Raw genomic sequence first — 23,624 nt, 5'->3', positions numbered from 1 at the left:
TCGCTATCTGTCTCTTTTTCTCTCTCTCTCTCTCCCTCTGTCTCTTTCTCTCTCTGTCGCTCTCTCTCTCTGTCTCTCTCACACGCACTCTTCCTCTCTCTCTCTGTTTCTCTCTCTGTGTCTTTCTTGCTCTCCCTCTCTGTCTCTTTCTGTCTCTCTGTCTCTTTCGCTCTCTTTCTCTCTCTCTGTTTTCTCTCTCTTTCTTCCCCCCCCCCCCCCCCCCCCCCCACACACACACACACACTTTCTTTCTTTCTTTCTCTCTCTCTCTCTCTCTTTGGCCGTCCCGTTTGGACTTGCTTGAAGGTTTTGTTAGTACAGTAATTGCGTCGTACATCAAAGTTGTGAGGAGCCCTGTACACGTCTGGCACGCGCCGATAAGACTCCCCCTGATTGGCTGACGGACAATATCATCCGGGCCATACACTCAACGCTTTAATTAACTATCGACGGTGGATAAAAGTGCTGCTGTGTCACGATAATGGACAAAATCATCCCGCTAGAGGGACGGTTTTAACGGTGAGGTGCCTGTCCCATACAGTGCTAAAGGTGACGGAGGCTGCAGGCAGTGAGCCCTGTCCCGGGACGAGCGTGGCTTTAGACAGTGTAACAAATTCTATTAAAATTAGAAGTAGTGAAGTCATGGGTCACGTGTCAAACCCCTAGCCTATATGAAAGAATTAGCTTATAGGAAAATGTAGATCTACACACTAATTTGTGATTTACCTTTATTATTATTATTATTATTATTATTATTATTATTATTATTATTATTATTATTATTATTATTATTATTTTGTATGAATCATCTGTACTCGTCCTTCAGCACAATTATGTACTTTACAAGCGTCATTCTGTTAGGCACTGTCCATGGTGCTGAATTGGCAATTCTCTTAGGTGGCGTTTCTGAAGCTTTTCTCAGAAGCTGAAAATTACAAAAAGTTATTTATCAGTGATGATTTGTAAGGTAAGATGTTGGTGAGAATTTAAGTGACAATGCAGATTAGCTGGATTTGAACTGTTGAATTAAACGGTTAATCTCAGTGTTGACTTGATTGCACATAAACCTCTTACAAGGTGAAGCCCAGGGCACTTGGTTGTGGGTAAATCAGACAGATTGACCCTGTCTTGTGCCCTCAGACACAACAGCATTGAGTGGACTGTAACATGAATGATTGTGCCATTCATTCCAGCTATGTGGCTGTCTTGTTTGAGAAAATTTCAATAAATGTACTTCATTAAAGAAGAGGCAAAACTAAATAAATGGGACTTGCATGCCCATGGACAATGTCCCCTATTTTATGTTATCTTGTGTTCTTGGGTGCTGAAAGAGTGTAAATACAAGCTTAAGGGTTGAGTTAAGGACACTAAAAGGGTTAAATGGGATCACTCAACACACAAACACTACTTTCAGAACATTATGGAATAACGACAGTAGTGCAAAGGCCTAAAATCATGGTATTCAACATGTGCTTTTACCAATACACTTGTATATTTATAACTTACTGCTCCATCAGGACTACATTTTGATAATTTAGTTGAATAAAATGCAAGTTGCCAATTCAAATGTTTTTATGCTGTAAATTATCATGCCGATGATAATAAATTTAATTAAATGCTTGTAACATTTCACTGTATGTGAAGTGGAATACATATTTCAAATTAACCTCTACTTAATTATAGATTGCAAAATTGAAATAGGTTGGTTTACTTCACAACTTTAACTAAAATTTTGCATCTCATCGATAGTTCAGCATATGCAACAGTCAATTTAACTAATGTGAATAGTTATTAAATCAAAAATAGAAAATAAGGACGGTAATTAGACTTACTTAAACAAAATGTAATAAAGCAACAATAGCTACAGTAAAAACAAAGCACAACATTACTCCTCATCAAACTCCAAAAGTTAAACCAGGCACCTCCAACTCATTGAGTGACTGTTTCCTTTATTGCAACCCTGCTTTTGTCTCAAAGTTATTTAGCCAAATGAGGGATAATGAGTGAGGAAACAAACCACACAAAGACATCATATAATTCAAATTAAACATGTCTGTCTTATTGATTATATTGACAGTAAAACATTAAGTAAACATCTGCTGTATAAGCCGTGCTAACAACTTGGTGCATCCTTGATTAAACTTTGTCTGACCCTTCTTTTTTAACCCAATTACCTTGGGGAACTATTTCTGTCCACAGTTTTATTTATAGTGACACCCATTTCTAGCATGTGCAATAGCATTTGCTGTCATAGTGCTGATCCTTCAAAGATGCTTATCCTCCTCATCCTGTTTTCTTTGTAATCAAGCAAAAGGTTAGGGATTAGTAGTCTTCACCAGTTGTAGATAACACTGTACTTATTGTACGACTGACTTCTGGACTTCTCACAACTACTTTTCAGGCATCTCTCTTCACCATGCCGGTATATGTATTTCATCCAAATGCTTCTATGTACTTCGGTCCACCGGAGGACCCCCCTATTTCCCGTGCAGGCTATATCCTCCTTGCGGTCATTATGGCGGTTTTCACGGGCCTGGCCATCGTGCTCAATGGTACAGTGATCATCGTGTCCCTAATGAACAAACAGCTGAGGCAGCCGCTCAACTACGCTCTGGTGAATCTGGCAGTGGCTGACCTGGGCACTGCTCTGACCGGGGGCGTCCTCACAGTGATCACCAATGCCCATGGATACTTCTCTCTGGGGCGTACAGGCTGCGTGCTGGAGGGCTTTGCGGTGGCCTTTTGTGGTAGGTACAGAAGAACATGCATCTGTGGTCTTACTGCATATTTGAGCTGATCTAGAGAACATTTTGGCTATGTTTTACCCATATATTAAACCGTGGTTAAAACACAGATATAGGCTATAGCCATGTTTTGCTTGTTCAATATCTTCTGGGCCTTTTTTCAGGAGGTTCAGTGTTTTTTCAGTATCCATAAGCACCTGAACAATGAGAGAAAGGAAAACATCACATAACATTTATCCAGTTTCAGTTGTTTAAATGGAGATGTATTTTTGTTGTTTGTTGTTGTTGTTTTACCAATTCAAAATTAACAAGACACAACAAGAACAAAAATCAGGGGAAATTTGAATACTGGATATATTTTAAATGTTTATTGTACTCCAAATTGAAGTCTTCATTGAGTGGTTATTACTGTGCTTGAGATGCTCTTCACTGTGTTTTTTTTGCTTTATCAATGGCAACATCTGTAAATGTTAGTAGGTCTGCTGATAGGTCCATTTAATGCCATACTGTGGAACATTCCAGGCAAAGCAATAACATCTCAATGAACTAGAAAGAAGCATTTTCCACAGACCGTCATGATGTTAACATGTCATTGGTAAAAAAAAGTCATAGATATCAATCAGGCTGTTTCAAAGCAAAGTGAAAATTGCAAAAGTGATACCACTCTTCTAAAAATGTGAATAAACACACATTATAGATCAGTCTCAGTGCTGTCTCAGTTTTCAAAAATTCTAGAAAAAAATATTAATTTCTCAGCTAGAAAAAATTGGTGACAAACATCAAATAATAAATAATATTGAATATAGTTTCAGTGCAAAAAGAACCACTTCTGAATAAATGAAGCAGTAGAAAAAATCACCAATGCATTGGACCAAAAGAAGCATGCTGTTGGTATCTTTATTGTTCTGAAAAAAGCATTCGACACAATTAATCATTCAACTCTGTTAAATAAACTTGAAAGAAGTGGTATCAGAGGAGTAGCTGGGGACTGGCTAAGAAATAACCCCGTATGTTAAAATGGGAGAATACTCAGCTGAATATGTGGGTATTAATTATGGGGTCCCTCAGCGGTCAGAGTTTGGGCCCATGCTTTTCAATCTCTATATAAATTATATATTTAATGTATCACCCTCATGAAAACTAATTCTCTTTGCTGATGACACTAACATTTTTTTTTTTATAGTAGTTTAGATTATAATGAGCTTGTAGACACTGAATGTGGAACTAAATAAAATAAAACAGTGGATGGATACAAATAAATCTTCATTGAATCTAAACAAACAAAAGTACTTACATTTGGTAACCATAAAATCAACCCAGAATTATAAATAATTATCAAATGTTCATGGAAAGCCACATCTGGCATATAAAAACAATATCTTGATCACGATGCACTCCGTACATCATAGTGCTATTTGGTTCTCCTTTATTTCATGTATTGTGTTGAAATATGGGGAAACAATGACCAGTGCTCATCTAATCTATTATTCATTTTGCAAAAACGAGCAGTGGCAATCATTCACAAGATTGTTTTTTTTTTGTTTTTTTTAGAACATACTCATGATCTTTTCATTCAGTCCAAATTATTAAAATTTCATGACCTTGTAAAATATTGTACAGTAATTATATTGTTCAAAGCCTTCAATAAATTATGACCAAATAATGTGAATAAGTGGTTTGCCCTTAAAAGGAGAATTATAATCTGAGAGATTATGAATTATGAATATTTGATTCTACCTAATGTTTGAACCACTCGTAAAGGTTTTTGTGTGATTGTATGTGGGGTGAAACAAAAAACAAAAGCAATACCAAAATATCCATACATTTAAGTTTTTATAAAGACACGGTCTGGTCTGAATACAGAGAAAGACCAGTTTAAATGTATAGTCACACTGCACTTTCTCCAAATCAGTGCTGGTTCTATTTCATGCTTATTGTTTTCTTACCATTCTCAGTGTGTGCTGTCCTTACCATTGCTGGTATGTTTTCTTTTCTTGCAACCTAAAAATATCTAATAGTAACTTATAGTAACATTGTACTCTACATTATTGGCAACAAAAGTTTGCAGTTATTGTCATGAATAGAATTAATTTATACATATTTTTTGTTGAACTGAAAAGGAAGCTTAAACAAAGCATTTAACTGGAAGACAGTGGTGGGATTAAGTTTTCTTCTTCCCACTCCTTTTTGAGGTTAAATAAGAAAAATATGTAAAATGTGCATTGCAAGTGTACTGAATGTACACTGCATACTGAACATGTACGCTGACTTCTTGTGTTCAAGTATCAAGTAGTATGGATCTGCTTGAAATAAATAAAAATGATGATGATGAAAGCAAACCCCCAAAAGAAAAGTTACACAGTGCCCCTTTAAGTTTGTTTTTATTTCTTATTCCTTCATCTCTTTTCTTGTCTTTTTTCAGGTATCACATCACTCTGCACTGTGGCTCTGATTGCAGTGGAGAGGATGTTTGTCATCTGTAAACCTCTTGGACATATCTCATTTGATAAGACCCATGCTCTGGTTGGCATTGGCCTGTCGTGGCTGTGGTCCTTAGCATGGAACCTGCCCCCTCTGTTTGGATGGGGCAGATATGAGTTGGAGGGAATCGGGACGTCCTGTGCTCCAGACTGGCATAACAGAGACCCCAGCAATGTGTCCTTTGTCATGTCATACTTTGCTGTGTGCTTTGCCGTTCCCTTTGCACTCATTGTGTTGTCATATGGGAAACTGCTATGGACTCTACATAAGGTTAGCAAATTAGCATAATTTAATAGTTTGTTCATTTATTTGATTAATTTATAAAGGTTAAATAGCTAGGTTAGGTCTTGGTTAATTCCTTGTTAAGTAGTTTAAGTATAGCCCTGGTTTAGTCCTGGATCAAGTCTTCATTACTTAAAAGGCTCAAAAGTGTGGATGTATTAAGGCCTTACTGATCGATACCATTTGCTCCTGGTTTAATTGTTGTTGCAGGATAAATCATGAGTTTGAGTATTTTACTGTTCTGAATAGAGATTATGATTACACAGTATATTTGTTCTGATTGTGAATTTTCAATTATTTTTCTCCAGGTGTCAAAGAGGGAGGGTGTGGAGGGAGGTGCAGTGGCCAAAGGTGAGACTCGAGTGGCCTTCATGGTGGTCCTGATGGTCCTGACGTTTTTGGTGAGCTGGTTGCCTTATGCCTCTCTTGCTATGGTCACCGTATTCTTCCACGATGTGCCCATTTCCCCTCTGGTGGGAACCGTCCCTGTTTACTTGGCCAAAAGTAGCACTGCCTACAACCCCATCATCTACATTTATCTCAACAAACAGGTATGTCACTGAAATACTGCAAATTACTGTTTGAGTGCAGCTTGCTGTAAATGTGATTCAAGCCTGTAGGGCTGTGAGCACCATCTAGTGGTAACTAATATTTCAGGGTATTGAAAAAGAACATGTTTATCTCTTTTGGCTTGTCTTTTTAAAATGTAAAAAAATAAATAAAATTCTCAAGTGGATTTGCAATGTTCATTAAGTATCAGTTTAGGGTCACTCAAATAGATGCAAAAACTAATTTGCCATAAATACTAAGCTAATCACTCTTTGGTGGATCAAATTTACCCATAATGAATTAATCTAAGTGGATTCCTTTTGTCAACCCTGGAATTAACTGAACCCTGTCATAAAATATATGTAATAAAGATCTTTGCACAATATATGGTTTTGTAATCATGTGTTATCTTCTAATCACTTTTTTTTTTTTTTTTACTTTTTGTAGTTTCGTAAGTATGCAGTGCCATTCCTGTTGTGTCGTCCTAAGCAGTTTGTGGAAGATGAAAGATCTGAGGCAACAACTATGGTTGAGTCTGGCGGCTCCAAAGTGTCTCCATCGTGACTGACTACAAAAGTCAAAGCATTGTAATGATCTGAACACTGTGCGCTGTGGTAGATTTGTCCACGTGCAGATGCATTTTTATATAGTGTCAGAGATGCAATGAAATCAGGTCAGATTCATTTTACCTTAAGTTTTTTAATGATAAAACAATAGAAAATGATAATAATAAAGTGATTTGAATTGACCAACATAAATTAAATATACAAAAATGTGATAATACAAAATCTATAGAATTATAGTAAAACATTGCTACTGAGTGAAATTATTTTTACTGATTAAAAAACTTAACAGAAAAGGCTTTCAAGTAGACAATTATCATGTGTTTTTCCATATGTTTGTACATAATTTACATAAGAGTCTTGTTTACCCAGAATATGAATATGAAACAGAAATAGTTTAAATCGTAATAAAAAAAAATATGAAGAAAGCAAATGTTCAAATCAATAGGTGTCTCTGTAAACTGTTTCAATTTTTTTTTTTATCTGGAAACAAAGGGACAGTGCACCTTTTTTTTTTTTTAAATACTCTTTCACTCCCAGCATTTTCAGGTGAGGTGTCAATGACAATTATAGATTCCACTAAACCACAGTCACAAAAATACAAAATTGTATCACCTTGATACACAAATCTTAGAAAAAGGGAAAAACCAAAGCACTATACAGTTACTTGTGCAAAGACAAACAGCTATGTGCTAATATTAAAGTTCATATCATTGGTAGAAACCAAATCCTTATTTTATTTTTTTCTCAGGAATCCCTGACTTGAGGTAAAAGTAAGTTATTTTCTCTTTAGATTTACACTTTGAAAAGTTTACAAAATAATGCATATCTTAAGTTCATCAGCACTGTATTTGCTACGAATAGTACAATGTGCCTGTGCATTGGTCCTTTTATGACAGTCATCAACAAAAGGACAAAACTCACAAACAATTCAAAGAGCCCTTTCAATGTGCACACAGAATGGAAAAACCTACAGATTCATGATCAGTAATCAGCTGTGTACAGGACATATACTCACCTGTGCATTTTAAAAATAATAAAAAAATAATAATTAAATACTTCATAAACATGGACCCTTTGGGATTAAATGAATACCAACATCAGTTCATCCAGGCAAATAACTTGACCAATAAAAAGATGAAAGAAGTGATGTCTCTGTCCTCTGGTTGGTCTTTCTGTTTTTCCTTAAAGCTCCCAACACAAAATGTCTTTAACAGAACTTCTATGGAAAGCTCTTGTTGGACAATTTGACAAACAGATCAAATAGACAGAATGATATGTGGTCACCTTGGCCTAACGAGGTATACAGGCCAACTGAGAGAGAAGGAGAGGGCAAATATTGCTTAGGCTCTCTGCAGTGTCCTGACAGGACACAATCTTAAACCTCTCAACCTAAATATACAGCTTACTCTGTGTGGGACACACATCCATCAGGACAGTTTAAATGGAAATGATCAACAGGAATTAATGAAAAATCCCAGCACAGCTGTAAGTAACTTTTCTAAATCCATTGAGCTTTCTCAGTCTTCTAGCAGCAAAAAGGTCTTAATAGGGGACTGGTAAAACAGATTAAAGCAAACAAAGCAGGTTTGATAATTGCACCATGCTTTTTAAATTAGTGTGCATACTCAGCACTAAATATGCAAAAAATGTGCATTATGAATTAAATTAAACCACACTGCGTCAATCAGCCTGGCCTCCCAAATGACCTTGACCTCATGCAACAGTTTCTAGGAAGAACCTTATCTATGTTTGTATTACACCCTTAGCATATTGCAGTGCTGCGGTGTTTTAACACAAGTTGATGCATATTCACATAAAAATAAAAGGCAAATTTACCCTCTAAAAGAAAACATGTTTTTTTTAGTTACAGGAGTTGGGACCATATTGCTAATATTTAAAATGATACATAATTACAAAATATAGATCTCTTTACAAATTTGTTGTATAATACAATGTACAGCATATCAACTATGAAATATTAATTAGGTTATTCTAAAATGTTAAATAACCTGCCTTCTAGTGCATTATTACAAATGCGTTTGTCACTTTAAAAGTACATATCTCAAGTTGAAAAATGCTATAATTAGGACAGCCATGTCCTGCATTATCTAATATAACTCTGGTGGTGCTTTTACTGTTACCTAGAAATAATAAAGTGGGGTCAGCTAAAACTAAGAGAAAGATATGCCTTTCTACACTTGCATTGAAAACTTGCATGATATGCCAAACCTTAGTAAAGTGACTGAGGTAATGACATCATACATCTGATTGTCATCACCTTTTGAGACCACCTTGTATGCCCCCCTGCCATTGGTCCAGGTCTTTCACTGCATCAGTGTCCCATCATCCTATTGGCTGCAGGGTGTGCCCCCTCCAGGCCAAGACTTAAAGTGGACCCCTGTGTTGGGACGCTATTTCGGCAGATTAACAGGTGAACACAATGTCTTTATGCCTTTCTCCTCAGGTGTAAAGGCACTTCTTTTGGTAACAGCCGACAGATGCATTTGCGTTTAACTGATTGTTTCTGAAAAAGTTTTAATGTTTCAGCAGCCACTGCTATAAAGTGGTGATACAGATCATCTCATCTGCCAGGTCCTCCTCGTAAGGAGCACGGGGCTCTGCCTCGGGCTCTTCGTCGCTGTAGCTGGCTGCATTGTCCGGCAGGTCATAGTCTCTGGGGTTCAGTATCGGAAACACACTGACCCCATTGATGCCCGGTGCCATGCCTCCATTTAACAAGTGACTGGCTGCACTCTCCATCTCATCTATTGTCATTTCACATGCATCTGCAATCTCATGCTTTGTGGCAGCCACAAAATTAGGATCCTTGGCAAATCTCCCAAGACCTTCTGATATCAAAACCTAATGCAAAAAGATAAAAAAAATGCATTATATTATCATTATATTGTCACAATGTTTACATAACCTGAAACTGACAGTTTTTGTGAAATGTCATTCTGACTCACCGCCTCAACCAGGCTGGTGGCACTGCCCCTCTTCTGGTGGTACTGGCTGTGGTACTCCGGTGGCACTTGGAGGTGAAGTGGAGAGTAGATCCTCTGGGAGAACTCGGGGTCGTCTGTGTACCAGGAGCTTTTTCGAACAGACACCTGGCTGCTGGCCACGCTCTCCCTGTGAGGGTGGTCCACGCGAATCAGAGGAGTGTAGTAGGGAGACTGCTCTTTACTGGCCGGGGTGGTGGGGGGTGTGGCCCAGGAGCGGGTGGAGCGAGTGGGGGAGAGGCGGTGGGCTCTGCTGGAGTCCAGTCCTGCTACAGCCATGACCTAGCATAAATATTACATTATTATTACAGTGACAAACATATTCAAATGTACAATCAAATGTACAATAGTCTGTACACCACAGTACCTGGTGCTGCATAAGGTGCAGTGGTAATGCAGTACGCTGATGTGGAAGCTCATCCTGACTACTTTGCCTGCGCAGACACTCAAAGTTGAAAGATGGTCTCCTGTGACCTAAATTACAAAACTCTCTTCAATAATGAGAATACACAAACTTTATTTCAAAACAATTTAAAACAAAATATTTAATGCAAAGACACAGATCCAAGACCACACTCTACAGCGGAAAAGGGAGATACAGTTTTAGTCACACATCACCTTGAGGTGTGGCAGGAAGCAGCCGTCTCTTTGGTGATCGTCGTGAATCACGATAAAGGGGCTGTTCATCATCGTCGTAGTAACTGTCTGGGTGGTGGTAGCCTTTTGGAGTTTCATACTCTGCATCACTATTTTGATATCTGTCAGCAACAGAAAAGTTATTATCTTTGTAAATGCAAAGTGCCTTGTTGTTGTTTATTATTAATACTTATTTATTTAACAAGTACACCTGACCTGTCCCCCATCTCGTCCTCATAAAACTCCTCCCCACTGTAGTACTCCCCAGACAAACGATCTTCGTCCAACTCCTCCTCCCTCCTGATCGTTGGGTGGCGCTTGTCTCCGCCCTGAGACCTGCAGGTGAGGTGGATATTTATGTCAGAGAACACTAAGTGCTTGAGTAAAACTAAAAGAAAAATACAGTCATGCACTGCCATGCAGATGGAAGCCTGCAGGGGGCATTGGTGCAATAAACTATGTATACTGGATACTGAAGTGCAAAACAAGTCACTGCCTAACCAGGATATAAACATTTGTTCTGGTTATCATTGTACATGAGGTGCAGGGTCAGTAGTTAATAAGGCATCCAACAAACTGTAGGACTACTCATGTCAATAGCCTTTATAGCATTATTATTACAAGCATGTTAGGGCTACACATGCAAAAAGCAGGCCCCTTTGCCATATGCTGGTCACTCACACTTTATATCTTTGGCATAACTGTGTCATAACAACAACAGAGGATAAATGGCTGGCCAGCATATGAGCACACTAACTAAGCATGACTAGAGCCAAAATACAATAGATAAGCATACACAAATGTCTCCTTTACTGCTGTCAAACCTAAAACAACATACCGAACATAGGTCTCATAGTAGCGCCTTCTGTTCCAGAAAGCAAAGGGATGGTTGAGAGAAAGCAGAGGTTAAGAGAGAGAAAGAGAGGAAGACACAGAGGATAATGGAGAAAGTACAACATATATATTTTACAGTATATGAGACATATACAGCATTATTATATATGTAAGAGGGAGAGAGAATGAAATGTGGTAGAAATACACTACAACAGCTGACAATTCAATTTCCTTTAGTGAGTTTAGTGAGATAAGACACTCACTAAACCCATTTGCCTTTTAAGTGAAGTGCAACTGATTGGGCTTGAAAGAAACAATAAACAAGCGTGAAAGATGCTCCAGAATCCATAGATAACAGAGTGGAAAAAGGAAAAGTGTCAGTTTCAAACTTGCACTGTAGCTCAAGAAAGGTTATTTAATTAATTATCATCTTGTTTGTGCTCATAATAACATAGCTTTTCCAGTAAATTTAAACACAAACACAATATTCTATGAATAAGTGTACGTATGTAACTTTGAGACCAACTTTGAGATTATAGGCCTAAATAAATACTACTTTATCCTAAGACAGGATAAGTTGCTACATATCTGCATATTATAAATACATTACAACTCGAAAATGTGTGTCTTCCTAATGTAGAAACCACAGTGTGATAATGGAGTACCTTTGTCCCTGTGGAGTCTTGTCATAGTAGTTGGGCCTTAGACCGGGATAGCCATTGGGGGGAACGTGCTCATAGTAGCGATGATGCCCGTTAGGGAGGCTGGACACATTGGCATTGTTCAGGTTGATGTTGGTCGATTTGGGGGATTTGCCATAGGAGTTGTTGTGGTGCCGATGATGATGATGGTGATGATGATGGTGGTTGGGGTGGGCCATAGCGTTGGCCCGGGACAGTCTGCCCACGGGCTCCTCCATATGGGCGTAGTGGGGTGGAGGCTGCACCTGTAGGGGGCGCTGTGTGGCATTGGTCTGAGGCGCATTGGATCGTCGATGGTGGCCGTTCATGAGGTGGTTACTGAAAAGCCCCCCATTACGCTGTGAATATAGAGAATAAAAATAAATTCACCTGTATTATTATACTAGCACACAGTTTAATTGATGTTAAGGCTGATGGTTTATTTAGCAAAATATTATGAGCAAAATAAGATGATTCATGATCTTTACAAGCTCACTAAATGTTATTTTTTGTTTTTTGAAAAATGAGAAAAAACATGCAGTGGGCCACAAAAAAATATGTTGATAACACCATCCATAGCTACCATTAATTATGTATTTAGCAGTCGATCTACTGAGGGAATTGTCTACTAATATTGTAATGTTTCTTGATCTTGTATACTTAATTGCCATTAAAATGTCCAATGAATTCATACATATAGAAAACTTTGCTTCGACCATACATCTCCCTGACAGGTAAAATTGAATTCATTACCCTATAAACCTCCTCGTCTTCCTCTGGGATAAAGTCTACTAGTTCATCATCCTGCAGATCACATGAAATGGCTCGTCGGATTTCAGGCCCAATATCATGAAGAGTGCGAAGGCCAGCCTGAAACCATGAACAGAATATCTAAGCACTCACACGGGACCTTGGTCTCACAGCTCACAGTTTAAAATGTGACAGGAGACACACACACACACCTCTTTGTGGGGGCTGCACACTTACATTAAGGACACGCTGTGACAATGAGAACAGACACACAAATGTGCAACCTGCTGCACTCAGTGTTGAGCTCAAATGACTTGTGTGGCATCCAGCCAGGCTTTGTTTGACAAAAGCTTCACTCATTTAGCTGTCTCTAGATAGGTCTATTGTCAATACAATTAGCATGAACACAAAGACTGTGATATAAACAAATTAAAATCTAGTGAGTAATTCTGAACAAATATATGGCATATGCCATATATTACAATTTTAACTTGGATGGTTTTATGAGTTGTTGGATGGGCAGATGCAGAGGAAACATGTACTGGTACATAATATGGACACGGTGACACACACTTAACATCAACATGTGTGTGAGAGCAGACACAAAAAACCTTATTTACAGTAGAGTCATACATTAGACCGACATCATGAATGTCCTGCTGATTATAAACCATAACATTAGAAATGTTATCTAAGTGAGACGCACGTTAGACAGACTATGTGGCTACAGTCCGTGTCTCTCTCAAACACAGAGGCACTCACCTGCAAAGCGATGGCTGTGCTGTTCTGGGTCGGGTGTTCACCCACTAGGCCTTCCTCCTTACGTTTCTTGAATTTCCTAAAGTAGTCCTGTATCAGGAAAGTGGCATAGAACTTCCCCACGGTTACCTCATCATCTGAGTGAACAGACCACACAAACGCTTCCTGTGTCACAGGTCACTACACAGAGGCTCCAGAAGTCATCTACATAAAACTAGAAGACCACTAATACAATGCTAAAATATCACTATAAATGATATACATCCATCTGGATGGAGTATATACTGTACCTCAGAGCTGGAAAAACAAATACATATCTATAACGGACTTCCTCACATCAAATATAGTTATAGCATCAAGATCATTTCTGTGTCATCTTCCTCAATATTAAGACATACTGATGAAGATGAGGAAATGAGCAAATGTCCTTTATGAAAGAATTTAAATATGAGCTGTGCAAATAACAATAAATATGGCAGCAAAAGTATGCTTTTGATTTGGGTTATGTTTTTGTTTATTGAAATATGCTATGTGTGTACATTAATTATATCTACTAATAACTGTTTGACTAACGGCACAAGCAAGCAAGCAGATGGATTGATCTTACGTATGTCTTTTGTGTGAGTAATGATGCCGTACTACTGAAATTTTCTAAACAAGAATCATTCTGAAGCAGGGGTCTGAATCACTGGGTTCAAGCAAAGGCTGGGGACAGAGATCAGAGACAGAGGCAACAGTTCCATGCCACCCCCCTAAAACAGAACTGCTTCAGAATATTCGGAAGAGCTTCAGCCAGTTTGGTAACAGAGAAATGGAGGTAAAAGAGTCAGAGGGATTTGGGACAGATCAGAGAGACAGGGTAAAACTGCCCATGCTCCTGTACAGCTCTGTATAAGGCCATGCAACAGCTCAGCTGTCAGAGGCCTTCAGCGTCCAGGGCTCGAGAAAAACATGAATAAGAGACACACAGGTGAGAGTAAACCAGGACAAAGCATTGTATTCAGATTATAAAATAAATATTAAATTGCACTGTGATTAAACCTACAATTACTGTAAATGCTAAAGGCACAAAACAGCAATTGCTTGTGGTATTATTTGTTTTAGGTTGATATTGCACTAACCACCAGCAGGGGGCACTACTTGATCCAACAGCTTCATGCTAGTCCTTTTCCATATTTTCTTGATGACTGCCCGCAGCTCTTCATTGGCCTGCTCCAGATTACCTACAACATCAGAGCACAGATATTATTATTATTAACTATGAAGAACCACATAATAAGAGCAAGTGCTTAACCTAAAATGTATTATTCTTACCTTCAGTTTTGATCTTCAGAGCTGTCCGCACCAGAGCAAACAGAGTAGCATTGAACATAACTGTGCCGTCGCTGTTGAGGGGCATGTTCATGGCTACCAACCTCTGAAAAAAATAGTACAAAGTAATAAACTACTACTGCAATATTATAGTATAATATATTATGACACACACACACACCCACCCCAACACACACCCCCCCACCCCCCCACACACACACAAAAACCAATGGATAGACAGAGGACCTTGCAGGCCACTCGGTGAGGACAGAGTTTTCCAAAACCAAGAGGCGGCTGGATACGGCGCAGGAGAGTCACAACATCGAGATGTTTGATCCTGCCCCTGTTTGGGATATTTTAGACATATTAACAAATTATACTTTAAATTCCACCCACAATCACAGTCTAAATGAACTGAAAGACTAAAGGGAAGAGTGAGGGGTGGGGTCTGGACCAACAAGGAACAGCTTTACTTGCTCAAATTAGAATACATATAAACAATATATATGTTATTTACAAAAACAAAGACATTCATGTATGAGATATGGAAAATAAACAAAGGATTTAACAAACATAAAGGATAGTAATCATATTTCCAAAAAAAGAGAAGACAAGAGATAATAAATAGCAATATATACTTTAAACTGCTGTGTCTGATTGAGCCTCTCATGACATCTTTTAAAATGAAGTGACAGAAATTAATCACAGTTGGCAGCACATAGGTGTTGACTGTTTACACCATTAACCTGCTAAAATGGCAAAAAAAATAAAAGAAAAAAGAACTAGAGTAGATAGAAAATGCAATTAAAATGCTATGTACAGAGTTTAGAAGTAAACAAAGTTGAAGTTTAGACTTACTTTAAATATCTGAAATAAAGCCAATAATATGAACAATTTGAGTGAAAACACTTACTTTGCCTCTGGGTCATACTCAGACCAGATCCTTTTGAATTCATCCAGATGGTGTGGACCAAGAATGGACCAATCACGTGTTAGATAGTCAAAGTTGTCCATGATAACAGCCACAAACAAGTTTATAATCTGTAAAATGTATATCAAAAATATAGCAGTACAATCCCTATATAAAACGTACATTGATTAAAGTATATGTGTACCAGAAAAGCGCAGAGCATGTAAAAGGTGATAAAGTAAATTATAGCAAAGCCGCTGCCACAGGTCATCTCCTCTCCAGGGTTATAGTCTGACTCAGGGTCACACTGTTTCCCGGGCATACAGGCCAGCATGATGTCCTGCCAGGCCTCTCCAGTGGCACACCTGGACAATCACATATTCAGCAATAGGCTTGTAACACATTTTCAGGTTTTACTACAGTAAATATTATGATGCAGTGTAATATAGAAGACTACTTTATGTCATATAACACTAAAGTAAGATAGTCCCAGGAAACCCTTTTTCTAAATAAACCATGACACATACATAGTTAGTTAGCATCTATATATAAAGAAGAATAGATATGTTCAACCGTGTACAACTCAAAAATGTACAACAAATGTAGAGAAAGTCATTCATATTCATATATGAAAATAATGCATCAAAAGTCTATATTGTTTTCGACAAAATACAGACTTTCAATAATGTATCGAAAGTCTATATTTTTATTGATGAGGTGCTGTAGAGAGGGCAGGAGGGCAGTTTACAATTTAAAAGGAGACATGACATTGAGGAGTTGTTTAAGTCTGCCACTTAAGTTATAGTTATAGAAACTAGGCAATAATAATTCTCTGTATTTATAGACCACCAAATTGCAACTTATCTGAGTATATTGGTGATATTTCAAATGAACTTGATGCAATTTTTAAAGAAAAGAAAAAAAATGCTACATAATGGGTGACTAATATGAATCTGTATTATTATGAGGCAATGAGGTAAATTTATTGACAATATGTATTCCCACAACTTTACAATGATTATAATCCCCATGGGTTAAACTTTATGTGTAATTCAGTTTGCACTGATGTATCTTATCATCTCTCATAAGCAACAAATATATACAATGTTTTATTAAAGCCTTATGCATTTTATATGGAGGATACCACATTTTAAAGGGTTTTTGGTAATCACCCTTACCTTCTATTGTATAAAGTACGGTATCTTATTATTCTGACTTCACATAATCATCTGAAGCTCACCTGAAAAGGAGCAGAACGGCCTGAGGGAAAGTCTGGAAGTTGTTGTTTCTGTTTATTTGTGTGCCATCCACCATCGCTATCTTTCCAAACACCTGAGAGGATTCAAAGAGTATAGTTTATATCGTCATAATTGAAAAAACAAACAAACAAACAAAAATCACAATCACAGCAAAACTACCATTGATGCAGTATGTAACAAAAAACATCTAATTGCTTCTCTAATGTTATTACTGCATTTTTTGTTTAATAAAGATTTCATTTTCAGCATACCTTCTGGAGCATTAAGATTTGAGAGAAGGCTGAAATATCTAAACTAATACAAAAATCCCATGCAGTTCAAAACATTTTGACACTTGTAGGTTCAGTTTTTAATTTTTTTGAAATAATAAGACTACGTGGTTGTTTACAGAGGACATTATAAAGAATTGTAACCTTTATTTTTGGTAGGTTAATTTGGTTGTGTCAATTATTTAAACTGCAATTTGGCTCAATTTGAAATTGCTGCTCTACCCTGTGTAGCATAATTGAATGCAGAGTAACCCACCTGCATCCCAATCACAGCGTAGATAAAGAACAGCATGGCTATCAGAAGAGCAACATATGGCAGAGCCTTTGGGCAAAAACAAACAAAATGTTTACATGAGTAACATTCACTTTCAATTACACACCAAAATTAATTTAAATAAAATTGTGTCTTACCTGGAAGGATTTGATAAAAGTCCAAAGCAAAGTGCGGATGCCCTCCCCTCTGCTGAGCAGCTTCACCAGTCTCATGACTCGAAACAGTCGGAAGAAAGTGATGGAGATGCGAGCGCTGTCCTCTGTGTTCTGTGAGAGACCAGAGCACAATCACACAGGAACTAACGCACTGCTTTACCAAGAGAACCTGATGTGCTCTCAAATGGAGGGCCCGAAGACTGTAGAAACATATGGGCTGATGAAGCTCCATGGTTTTAATATGGTGTCACAAACAAATTGACAATTGTAACAAATTGACTCTGCTAAAGTAAATGTAAATATTGAGTACAGTGCACAATCTAATATCTAGAGTTGTTAAAAATATTATTTAAGTTTAGAACATTAATTTTAATTTTAGTCATTTTTACATATATTCTTACTTAACTTGTTTCACAAGTGTATCAAGCATTCAAATGTATTTACCTGTGGATTAGTTATATACCACTGGTAACTAAAGCAATGAGAAATGCTATGAAGCAAGTTAAATAATATAGAACAGGCCATAAAAAGCTATCGAATATAACCTAAAATTATTTCAATTCAGATACATTTTCTGAATTGAGATAATTTTAACCAATGCCAGATATTCCTTGGCTGTATAATACAATGTGGAAGCAGCTGATATGTTTCTATTGTCAGGGCTCACTGTACCTAAAGGGGAGGAAGCAAGGAGGCAGGCATGCTGGAGAAATGTTGCCATATTTGACAGGGCATATCTGCACAAGCATGGCCCCTCAGTCCAGAGTCACTGCATGCGGAGTCACAGGGACCCACCCAGACCCGAACGCAGGGCCCACCCATGGGTAACTGCCCCACTCAAGGATAGAAGCAGAGACCATGTTTTTAGTGCCGACAAAACAAACGTGAGGAGCGGCCCAACACTCCGCTACCCACACGGGACACCGCATCACGTTTGAGCGACACATTGTTCTTAGAAATAACTGCAAAAAATAGGAAAGAAAACCAAAAGTAAAAGAAATTCAACAGGTGGGCAACAAAAGAAAATGGAAAACCTGAACATGAGAATGTTAGTAAAGGGTTTAAATGATACAAACAGGGGAATGGAACAAAAAAGAAAACAAAGATCTAAAATGGCATTGCCCTAACAGGGGGCTAGACATCTTACCCCCATCTCATCCACCTGAGGAGTCTCCGTTGGCTTTAAAATCAAAGACTCGATTAATGACTTTACTCACAGCCCATATAGGCCAAAGGTCTACAGTAATGTTAGTGTTTTTTTGGGGGGTAGTAAGTTAAGACAGAGACAAAACAAAGTCATTACAGCTCAATTTACAGCACAATGTTTCTTAATTTGCACTATGACATGGACAGACATTTACAGTTTATTTATGTTATCACTAATTACTATTACCACCTTAGCGTATTACTTGTATGTATTACTATATATGTAATACTTTCAAGACAATTCACTACAGGTTCACAGTTTAGACTGACAACATGAAGTAGTTATTTACTACATGACATAAAGGACACAACTTTATCACTGCCCCGATGTGATGTGGACAACATGGATAATAATGTATGCTTGGTGCACTACAGATACAATATAATAACTCACTCATGTAATGAAAGTAACATGTATGATGTTATGGCTAAAAATGCCTTATTTTATTTGATTATTAACTAGTCACAGACCCCATAGAGTCCCATCTTAAAACATGCTATTCACAGATTCAAAACCGTAGGGGCAGATATGTACCAAAGTGAACAAGCTACTCCAGAGAGAGTTTAGATTCCCACATTCATGAATTGTCAAAATAATATGGAGATTATGCAGTAAAATTAGCTGGAGGAGGTTCTTTAGGTATTCTTGGCCAAAGCACTGACAAAACATGCGTTGTTTAGAAATGCTGCTGGGAGATGCTGCATATGCAAGAAATGACGAGGAGCCATTGGTGGAGTTATAGCATTAGAGCAACTCATGCATGCCAGTCATGCCCTGCAACGAAAGCTGCAGCAGGGCCTCTCCCAATTACAAACAGAGGAAAGAGAAAGAGGAGCCAGAGTCCCATTTAACTCAACTGGAGGATCGTTTGGAAAAAGAGAGGAGTGCAGACAGGTTCATGCAGCTGCCTGTGACTACACACCTGCGCTACAATGAGCTCCTTTTGAGCTTTAAGAGCTCACTACAAGAAGACAAACAGAACACACATCACTCACAGAGACAAGATCAGCACACAACCTGGCAGCCTCAATATTCAATAGCCTCAACATTTTCAGTTTATTTACACTGATTATTATGCTACTGGTATTGTTCAAGAGTTTAACCTTGTATTACCCGTTTATGCAATCCAATCTAAAATAAAGGAAAATAATTTTAACAGCATGTCAATCAGAGGTTTTGCATGTTTTTCAGTGAACCCTGATCTTGATTGACAGGTAATTACTGTGGCAGTACACTTCTTCCAAAACACAATGTATAGATTCTACTGATTCTATCATGTGTCATGTCATGTTTCAATATGTTTTGAATGAATAAGAACTGTTTCATTTGTTCTGAGTAAGTTTGATTTAAGGATAAATGCAACATTTGAGCTCTGAGCTCCAGGGCCATTGTGTCTGGAGGTAAAGAGGTAAAGGTCAAAGGTGAGGAGAAAGAGCAGGCTTCACAGAGCACAGTGGACATGACTGACCGGAGGGGCATGAAGCGGGTGACCAAGCGCCATCTGTGAGGGGCAGACATGAGGCTTTGTTAGGGAATGGACCAGCATGCATTGTGGAGGATACATGCAGTCTACTATTACTGCATTATATATTTCCTCAATAAGTAATGTCAACAGGCAACACTCAAACTAGATCGGATCACACATTATACACATGATACAGTGTGATACAGTTATTGAGAGAAATTTACAACACCTACATGCAATTCAATAAAATATGGATTCATCAAAGCAAAGAGCATGCTTCAGTAAGAACAACATGCACACAATGTAACACTGTACAACAAAAGTGATAAATAGAGTATGTAATATGGGGCAGTATATGTCTAAAACACACAGCATCAACAACAGATTACCTACAAACTCAAAAAGAGTGCAACATTGTTAGTGTAAACTCATGCAGACACAATTTACACAAACAGAAAGAATAAAATCATGAGGAAAAGGTCCAGAAAACAGCACTGCAGCTCAGACACTGGAGCACTCAGGAGGTGAAACGCCCCAACACAGTGTATAAGTTTGGGTTTAGTGTCTTTCATCCTGTCTCTACTACATTTGCGTGTGAATTACTTTCACGGCAGTTATGAGCAATAAAGTGAAAGAATTTTAAATATGTTTCTGTTTGTACATTAAAGGGGTCCTGCAGATAAAGTTGTTGTCAACAGAAGGGCACACATCACAACATGTTAGTTCTTTGCCATACTTGCCTCTACAAGTTTCTATGGAAATAAAAATAAACAATATTGTAAATTAAACCATGTTTGAAATAAGTATCCACAGCACCCTGCCTTTATCAAAGATATTATTACAAATACATCATAATAATACATTTCATTTTGTTGAAAGAAAAAAATAACACATTGAGACTACAAGAGAGGAGTAATGTCAGTAATGTCAAACTGAAGCTTTGCATAGTAAGCCAATGGAAAACATATTTATTGTCATGCAGCAAAATTAGTCATAATAGCAATGGCATATATACATAAAGAGTAGAGTTTAGCAGTCAAAAGGCTACACTGGCTTATATGAAAGGCTTCCATTCAACAAGAAAACCGTAGAAATCATATACTTACATTGACCTCTGTAATAGCAATATCGACGACGCTACCAACTACTATTAAGGCATCGAATGTGTTCCAAGCATCAGCAAAATAGTGCTGTTTAAGTGTGGTGCAACATGAAGAGTGCCAAAGGAGGAAAAGGGGAGGTAGGGAAATGAAGATAAAGACAGATAAGGGGTTGAATGAAATGGAAGAGGAAGAAGTTGGCATTAGTGAGGTAGCAAAAGCGAAAAGTAGCAAACAGAATCTACAGGTTCTTAAGCCCTTTAGACAGTGCAGAGCAGAGTGAGGTCAGAGAGCCAAGAGCCGGGCATAAGCGGGAATTTACTTACATCAATTTCACTGAGAACAATGTCTACTATGCTGCCAATCACAACCAGCGCGTCGAAAACATTCCAGGCGTCTCCGAAATAGCCCTAAGCGATGTTGAGTAAGTGGTGGGCAAATAGCAAGGTTTCTTTTAGTATTCAAATTGAAATGCACACTTGTGGATACTTAAAACTACAACAGCTCCTTCAGCAAAGAGAGCACATGATTATAGCGCTCTGATGTTGAAGTGCGAAGATTTAACCAGAGCCAAACAAAGATCTGAGGACATGCAAAAACACTGCAGCTCTGCACCCCACTCTGTCTCTTACAAGCATCCTGTCCTTCTTCGGAACAAAGAGCTGTCGGCATTGAGAGGAAAGAGTCATCTTTTAGTTCAAGGAAATAACTGGAAATCTGTGCAGTACTGTGCAAATGATGTAACCAAGATTTCTTATAATAACAGCAAAACCTTGTTTAAAGGTGCACTATGAAACTTTTCTGGTGGAGGGTCCACCGGGTGCTTGTTTCCATGCAGATTTTCCTTTCCTAGAATGTTCCACAGTATGGTACATAGTGCACCTTTAAAAACCAAGAAAGGTCAGTTTTGGGCCAGCAACAAAATGGTAAATTTAGGTCAGATTTAGATCTCAAACCATGCTGTGTACCTTTTCATAAACAAAAGAAACATTGACAGAGGTTTTGTAGCTTTTACTGAACAGAATTAGCATTGTGTTACTCAAATGAAAAAAACATTTATAAATGAACTGAACAAAATCTTTTTTTTTTTTTTTATTATTTTTTTTTTTATAAATGCATTTTATTACAATCTCCTACTAATAGCTTTATCCTGGGTTATATGCAATCCAATGTGACTTGGACGACTGCAAAGTACCATGAATAAAATATTGAACATTGACTTACCCTGGGCTTGAAAGCTATGAGTTTGAGAACCATTTCAACAGTGAAGACAGCTGTAAAAACCATGTTAAGGATGTCCATGACGTAGTTAAAAAGTGCTGATTGGCCGTAATGCTACAATAAACACAACATAAAAAAAAACAACTTGAAATTTATAAGAAAATAGTATACAATGATCAAAACTAGCTGCAGAGACCCACCTGTACGGCCAGACAGAGAGTGTTGAGCATAATGAGTACAAACATGATGTACTCAAACCCTGTGGAGTTGACCACGTACCAGAACTTGTACTGGTATGGGTTTTTGGGGATGTACCTCCTCAACGGTCGAGCTTTCAGGGCATACTCCACACACTGACGCTGCACAGACAAAAACAGTGCAGATGAACACTGTGTTTTTGGTATTTTTTAATGATGACAAATGAATTGAGGTTAAAGGAAGAAGTATGAAATAATACATACGTTATATCAAAATTTTACTCTTAAAGCAGTCAAAACTATGTTACATTCTTATAAGTAAACCCAAAATTAATAGAGTTAAATTTTGAAGCTGCTTATTGTATTGCCATGCACACACACACCTACTATTATAAGCAGCAACCACTACTACCACTACTGTTACTTCTTCTCTACCTACTTCAACTACTGCTACCACTGCAACTAATACTACAATCACTACTTCTACTTCTACTACTACTAGAACTGCACCCAAACATTGACAGGACCTTTGGGTTGTTACTTGAGAAAGCCACCCACTTTGCCGCAAAGTTGGAAAATATACTTTTACTTGAGTTGTTTTCCGAAAGCATGTTTTGAACTCAAAGGTACATGTGCTTCTAAATACTAAACAACTTTTTAAAATGTAGTTGGCAGTCATGATTCTAAATAAAATAGTCTCAATACAGCTTAAACATTAAAGCCAATGGTCTAACCTGGTTCTTGTCGAGTTCACAGTTTTTGTATTCTTTCTCTCCTTGCTCCTGAAACGTGACGATGACAAAACCCACAAAGATGTTCATCATGAAGAAGGCGATGATGATGATGTAAATGATGAAAAAAATGGAGATCTCCACACGGTAGTTGTAAATGGGGCCCATGTTCTCCCGATTGGAGTCAATGGCTTTGTACAGCAACCTGAGTAAGCACAGGGACAAGCTCAGATAGGCTGATA

General features: G+C 37.9%; 2 protein-coding genes across 9 annotated transcripts in view; one reads left to right on the top strand and one right to left on the bottom strand.

The window, feature by feature from the left end:
• The first annotated feature begins 2,500 nt into the window (after positions 1-2,500).
• LOC117371620 (parapinopsin-like) lies at positions 2,501-6,620 on the top strand. The gene is made up of 4 exons (XM_033967316.2): positions 2,501-2,747; positions 5,167-5,495; positions 5,816-6,058; positions 6,504-6,620. Exons 1-4 carry the CDS (start codon positions 2,516-2,518, stop codon positions 6,618-6,620), a joined length of 921 nt encoding a protein of 306 aa, XP_033823207.2. The 5' UTR covers positions 2,501-2,515.
• A 123-nt stretch (positions 6,621-6,743) lies between these two features.
• The window catches only part of cacna1da (calcium channel, voltage-dependent, L type, alpha 1D subunit, a), a 45,011-nt gene continuing 28,130 nt past the window's right edge, over positions 6,744-23,624 (bottom strand). For 4 of the 8 annotated variants that reach the window (XM_055222171.1, XM_055222168.1, XM_055222166.1 and 1 more), the window contains 22 exons: positions 23,386-23,587; positions 22,655-22,813; positions 22,458-22,568; positions 21,560-21,643; positions 20,137-20,169; positions 17,444-17,572; positions 17,289-17,354; positions 16,745-16,836; positions 15,710-15,869; positions 15,508-15,635; positions 14,841-14,937; positions 14,598-14,700; positions 14,405-14,506; positions 13,287-13,420; positions 12,528-12,644; positions 11,760-12,133; positions 11,099-11,125; positions 10,477-10,596; positions 10,243-10,382; positions 9,992-10,098; positions 9,589-9,906; positions 7,101-9,484 (listed from right to left, as the gene is read on the bottom strand). In XM_055222171.1, the coding sequence (XP_055078146.1) occupies positions 9,179-9,484; positions 9,589-9,906; positions 9,992-10,098; positions 10,243-10,382; positions 10,477-10,596; positions 11,099-11,125; positions 11,760-12,133; positions 12,528-12,644; positions 13,287-13,420; positions 14,405-14,506; positions 14,598-14,700; positions 14,841-14,937; positions 15,508-15,635; positions 15,710-15,869; positions 16,745-16,836; positions 17,289-17,354; positions 17,444-17,572; positions 20,137-20,169; positions 21,560-21,643; positions 22,458-22,568; positions 22,655-22,813; positions 23,386-23,587 (3,109 nt within the window). In that variant the 3' untranslated portion in view covers positions 7,101-9,178. Of the gene's footprint in view, positions 9,485-9,588; positions 9,907-9,991; positions 10,099-10,242; positions 10,383-10,476; positions 10,597-11,098; positions 11,126-11,759; positions 12,134-12,527; positions 12,645-13,286; positions 13,421-14,404; positions 14,507-14,597; positions 14,701-14,840; positions 14,938-15,507; positions 15,636-15,709; positions 15,870-16,744; positions 16,837-17,288; positions 17,355-17,443; positions 17,573-20,136; positions 20,170-21,559; positions 21,644-22,457; positions 22,569-22,654; positions 22,814-23,385; positions 23,588-23,624 lie in introns of all 8 variants that reach the window. The other 4 variants (XM_055222167.1, XM_055222169.1, XM_055222170.1 and 1 more) reach the window with 4 other exon arrangements.

This window comes from Periophthalmus magnuspinnatus, chromosome 5 (genome assembly GCF_009829125.3).
Source record: "Periophthalmus magnuspinnatus isolate fPerMag1 chromosome 5, fPerMag1.2.pri, whole genome shotgun sequence".
NCBI classification, from domain to species: Eukaryota; Metazoa; Chordata; class Actinopteri; order Gobiiformes; family Gobiidae; genus Periophthalmus; species Periophthalmus magnuspinnatus.
Note: the sequence above shows the minus strand (reverse complement) of the source record. Positions and strands in the feature narration are given on the sequence as shown.

Excerpts from the sequence above, each read along its gene's own strand:
- LOC117371620 (XM_033967316.2), top strand. The coding sequence starts at position 2,516 with ATGGCGGTTTTCACGGGCCTGGCCATCGTGCTCAATGGTACAGTGATC. Across the intron at positions 5,496-5,815 it reads TGCTATGGACTCTACATAAG|GTGTCAAAGAGGGAGGGTGT; the intron begins GTTAGCAAATTA and ends ATTTTTCTCCAG. Across the intron at positions 6,059-6,503 it reads ACATTTATCTCAACAAACAG|TTTCGTAAGTATGCAGTGCC; the intron begins GTATGTCACTGA and ends TACTTTTTGTAG.